The sequence below is a fragment of the Triticum dicoccoides genome, chromosome 7A, assembly GCF_002162155.2.
Source record: "Triticum dicoccoides isolate Atlit2015 ecotype Zavitan chromosome 7A, WEW_v2.0, whole genome shotgun sequence".
Taxonomy (NCBI): domain Eukaryota; kingdom Viridiplantae; phylum Streptophyta; class Magnoliopsida; order Poales; family Poaceae; genus Triticum; species Triticum dicoccoides.
Genome location: NC_041392.1, coordinates 227631130 through 227636469, shown reverse-complemented (window position 1 = coordinate 227636469; position 5340 = coordinate 227631130). Strand labels below are relative to the sequence as shown.

Below are 5340 nucleotides of genomic sequence, written 5' to 3'. Positions count from 1 at the left end.
GTACAGACGCTAGCGCTCATACACTCATCCTTATGAACACGAGCTATGTAGATCGAACATTTTGGGCCTCGCTTGTGTGTCCCAAGTGGCATTTTTGGCCTAAATACTTTGTCCAACAGGGTAGTACTGGTTGAAAACAAATCGTTTTGTTTTGAGGGGTTTGAAAGAAATCGCCAACTTTCGACGATTCTAAAATGCACCGCCATTCTGGGTTGATTGACGATTTTTGGGTAAGAAATGAGCATTTTTACAATTGTGATTTTCCATGCCGTAATTCTTCACTATCAAGTAAAATAACTGGCCCTCACCCAGACGCCGACACAGTAGCCTGCGGCCTCCCTCTCTCTCATCAACAGCTGCCACCTCTCTCTCCTGTCTACTAACTCATCTACAGCTGCCATCCATGATGGCATTATCTTTTACTCTTCCCCATACAGCAACTTTTATATAAACGCACACTCCCTCTTGTCTCTCTCCCCCACCCCCATTCCCACCTCACCCTGTTCGTGCTGCCTTCACTGCTCGCCCGCTCTGCACTCGCTCAGGTCAGTCTCAGTAACCCGTCCTTCACATCTCAATCCAACTCCGTGGCGCAAATGCTCAAATTTCCTTACGCTTTTTTTGGGTCTCCATGTTTTGCAATCTGAGCTTAGAGGCGCTCGATTTTGGAAAAATTAGCATACAGGCGCGTACATTGCTCCATTTGGATCTATCCTCCCTGTTCTTGGCCCAAGGAAGAACAGATCTTCGCGTTCTGTACTTCGTGGCTCTTGTTTTCAGCCGAAGCAACGAAATGCTGGGTAATTTTGCCCCCTGCTCTCGGATTCAGGAATGGGCAATTTATTGGTTTTCCCTGTTCTAGCCATTGTTTTAGCTCTGGAGCAATTTGTTCCATCCATGATGCTGAGATCTGCAGGACGTCAGAGGACTATTCAGTTCATGCTGAGTAGCAGTTTTTGCCGCCTTTTATTTTATCTTTGGTAGGTAGCACATGTTTTGTAATGCCGGTCAATTCTGCTAGATCGGGTCTGGAATGTTTTTTCCCCGCGTCATCTATATTTGTCCCTCTTGGTGATAGGAAATGCCCAGTAAATTAGCTCTTGATGAAAGATCTAATTGAACCACAAATCCTTTCAGATCGAGCAGCTGCATGATTCTTGAAATCTCACTAGTTCATAGTACTGTGAAACGCCTTGCAGTTCTCAGAAATTGCAGAAATCGGAAGAACAGCAAGCTACTGTTCCTGCATAGCCAGGAACCACAATTTAAAATCTCCTATTATTGGCCATTAAATTAAGTAGTTACCGCGTTTTTGTTGGTGTAGACTAGGTAATTCAGGTTCTTGTGAAATAGCGCGAAAAGAAAATTCAGTGCTTAATTCTGTCTTGTTCTTGCGTGACCTCAGGGATTTTGGGCAAAGCAGGTGACCTTCAGGATGAAGCTCAGAGCAGGCATTTTGCCCGTGGCCATGCTCGCCATTGCCGTGCTCTCCTCCCCAGCATTCGCGCAGAAGACGAAGAGCCCCCCTGCTCCGCCGGCGGCCGTCCTCCCGCCGTCCCCAGCGCCGGCGCCGGCGCCGCGCCACGTGGACCTCGCGGACCTCCTGAGCGTGGCCGGCCCGTTCCACACCTTCCTGGACTACCTCCAGAAGACCAACGTCCTGGAGACCTTTCAGAGCAAGGCGAACGACACCAAGGAGGGGATCACCATGTTCGTGCCCAAGGACTCGGCGTTCGCGGCGCTGAGGACGACGACGTTCGCCAACCTCACCAGCGACCAGCTCAAGTCGCTGATGCTGTACCACGCGCTGCCCAAGTACTACTCGCTGGCTGCGTTCAACAAGCTGAGCAGCCTCAACCCGGTGGCCACCTTCGCGGGGTCGCAGTACACGCTCAACCTCACCGACAACATGGGCAGCATCCGGATCAAGTCCATGTGGTCCAACCCCAAGATCAGCAGCAGCGTCTACTCCACCCGCCCGGTCGCCGTCTACGAGGTCGACAAGGTGCTGCTGCCGATGCAGATCTTCAAGAGCGACCCGCCGCTGGCCCCGGCGCCCGCGCCCGCCCCCGCCGACGCCAAGTCCTCTGATGACGCGCCTAGCCCGGCGTCGGGGAAGTCGGCGAGCGCGAAGGCCAAGGCGGGGTCCAAGAGCGCGTCGCACCGCGCCGGCGTCAGTGTGGCCAGTTACCTGGCGGTGGCTGTCTCCGGTGGCCTGATGATGCTTTTGTGAGCGAGAGACTAATGAGAGAGGTCGGTGGCGGGGTTCATCCGTGCTGCTTAATTTTTACTACATGGATTGTTGCTGAGTTCATTCTTTGGACATAGTAGGCGTTGTGCTAGGATTTGCATCATATATGCTTCTGTGGTTGGTCGTTGTTGATACTACTTGATATACTACTATTTTGTTTGTGCATGTATGCAGAGAGTATTTCTGTACTCATGGCTCTACAGCTAGTCCCTCCGTTCCCAAATATTTGTCTTTCTAGACATTTCAAATAGTTACAACATACGGATATATGTAGTCATATTTTAAAGTGTAGACTCATTCATTTTACTTCGTATGTAGTCATTTGTTAAAATTTCTAAAAGACAAATATTTGGAAACGGAGGGAGTAGTTGTCATGCACATTTTTTCTTTCGGACATAGGAGGATTAGCTGGAAGTTTTGCTAAAAGACATTTAGATGTGCCATAAGAGCAATTCCAACGCGACGATTCAAATGGGTCAGCTTGACCGTCCAACAGAAAGTTGATCCATCGACGTGAAAAAAAAACAGCTTACAAAAAATAAACATATTAAATATAAGTGTCCAGTCAATCGCCGGCCAAAGTTTACTTAAAGCTAATTAAACATTAATTAAAACATAAAAAAAAGTTTGCACCGCCCGCATGCTGCCCCAGACGTCATCCGCCTTGCCCTTGCCTTTGACGTCGCCATCGCCGCCGGTGAGGTCGATGAAGACGGAAACAAAGCCAGCCCATCTGAACGCCGCCTGGTATGCTGCGAGGGCAGCCTCCTCCAGCGTCTGCTGGGGCAGCGGCATTGCGGCTAGCCGCGCGCGCTCCTCCTCCTCCTGGAGTCGGAGCGCCTTCGCATCGCGTTGGAGCATCGCCTCGTAGCGCATCTGCCGCTCGCCGTCGGCCTGCTCCTGGCGGAGCCAGTGCGCCTTCCAGCGCTCAAGGTGGGCCACCTCCTGCGTCGGCGTCGCGGCGAAGTGAACAGGAGGCGCGCTCACCCACTCGCGATACTGGCTCGTCCACGTGTAGGCCTCCTCCAGCCAAGTGGATGGAGGCGGGTAGCGCTTCCGCGTCGGCTCTGGCTCCAGCTCCGGCTTCAGCATGGGCTCGACGGGCGGCGACGGTGGCGGTGGCGGCACAAAGAGCGGGATGTGGACGGAGTCCCCCGCCACCGACAGGGCAAGGGCTTGCTCCAGCGCATCGCAGTGCGCGTCCTCCTCGAGACGGCTAGCCTCCAGCGCGTGCTGCGGGGCCTCCTAGAGGGCGGCTTGGTACTCCGCCTCCGCCTCCATTTCCTCTGGCTCTACCCGCGGGGACGGCGGTGGAAACACCGGCGGGACGGCGTCGACGCCTACACGCCGTTGCTCCTGGTGTTCGAGGGCAAACCAAGCCTCCCAGTTGGGAGAGTCGGCTGCGTACTCAGGCATCCGCTGCTGCTCCGGTGTGAGTTGTGCGTGGCGCCTACGCACCTCCTCGCCGTGCGCCCGCTCGGTCGGCGGAACAGCCGGCACCGGGATCCGGTGCGGATCCAGGTACCGGTGGCGCGGTAGCGTGACGTCAGGGGTAGGGCAGCGGCTGCCTGTACTCCCAGTGCTACCGCGCTTGGTGCACCGGGATGTGCAGGCGCCGGCGACCTGGGAGGAAACGCGCCGGCACCGGGGAGGAGGAGGAGGAGCACGGGAGGATGAGGCACCGGGGGTGCCCTTGCCTTTACCCTTGTCGCTGCTGCTGCCACCAAAGAGGCTCATCGCTTGCTAGGATTTGCTATCGCTGGCGAGGAAGCAAAGGGAGTGGTGGTGGGTCACATGGGGACGGGAGTGGATGAGGCCGGCCCCCGCCGCACGCGTGCTAAAAAAAGGACGCTTCCACTGGTTGACTAGTGGGCCCGCTGTCGGTGGTCGTTACAAATAAGACGACGGGTGGTAGTTGGCTGGCCTACAGGTGCGGCCGTGACGGACGCCAAGGAGATGTGCGGCGCGTCCGCGCGTCCGCTTTGCGCTCGCGCTGACGCATTTCAGGCGCAATTTTGGGCCAGAAATGAGTCGGCGTGGATGCTAGGCGGACATGATTTGGGTTTGGGTCATCGCATTGGGCTTTCATTTTTGTCTGCGCCAACCCAAACGGACACAGGCGGACGAAATGGATCGCCTCATTGGAGTTGCTTTAAATATTGCACATGTAAGTCCTACATAGTTGATCTACGTCATTGATCTTATGTGAAAATTCATGTGGATAGTTGGTTTTTTGTTTTTTGTTTGTGTTTTATATTTGATTGAGTCAATTAGAAATGCGATAACTAAGGCGTATGTAGATATGCCCTAAACATAGACTATCCGAAAAATGCACAGGAGCTCCTTGGGGCTCCTCCCTCCTATATGAATATTAAATTTGGGTGTCCAATCTACTCGAGTGTGAAGTTTCGTGAAAATATATACTAAAACAAGGTATCAAGACCAAGAAAATACGTTCCGACCTACGATCCACCCAAACAAAAAATTTATATATAGGAACATTTTGTCTTTTTACGAAGAGCACCACAAATGTCATTTCTTTGCGGAACTTCGTACGGGAATAGATTGAACAACCAGATTTGATATTCCAAAATTCCAGATTTTATTTTATTTTCTCAGTTTTTAAATTTAATGTTCATACAGGGGGTGAAGCATCCAGGAGCCAAAAATCCACGGATTACCCCCTCTATATTGAGTGATGTACACAGCCACAACCATTGCTTCTCATGTACATTATCTTGAAGAAGAGAATGACATGCCATATGAACTACTCCCTCGTTTTCAAAATATGAGGAGTAAACATTTTTTTCAAAATCAATTTTCGTATGTTTGATTAAGTTTATAGTAAAATATATCAAAATCTACACAACTAAATAAATAAAATATGAAAATATATTTCATGGCAAATGTAATGATAATCATTTGGTATTTCAGATATTGATATTCTCCTGTGTAAACTTGTGTAAAGTTAGGGAAGTTTGACATTTTGAAAAATCAATACGCCTTATATATTAAAACATCAGGAGTATTTATTCAGAGTAAATATTACAAAAGCTTGTACAAGGCCGATTTATTGGCTGATCACTCTT

At 51.0% G+C, this 5340-nt stretch overlaps 1 protein-coding gene across 1 annotated transcript; it reads left to right on the top strand.

The window, feature by feature from the left end:
* Positions 1-436: 436 nt before the first annotated feature.
* LOC119330610 (fasciclin-like arabinogalactan protein 7) lies at positions 437-2439 on the top strand. Its single transcript, XM_037603726.1, has 2 exons — positions 437-545; positions 1406-2439. Exon 2 carries the CDS (start codon positions 1436-1438, stop codon positions 2231-2233), a length of 798 nt encoding a protein of 265 aa, XP_037459623.1. The 5' UTR covers positions 437-545; positions 1406-1435; the 3' UTR covers positions 2234-2439.
* The last annotated feature ends 2901 nt before the right edge of the window (positions 2440-5340 follow it).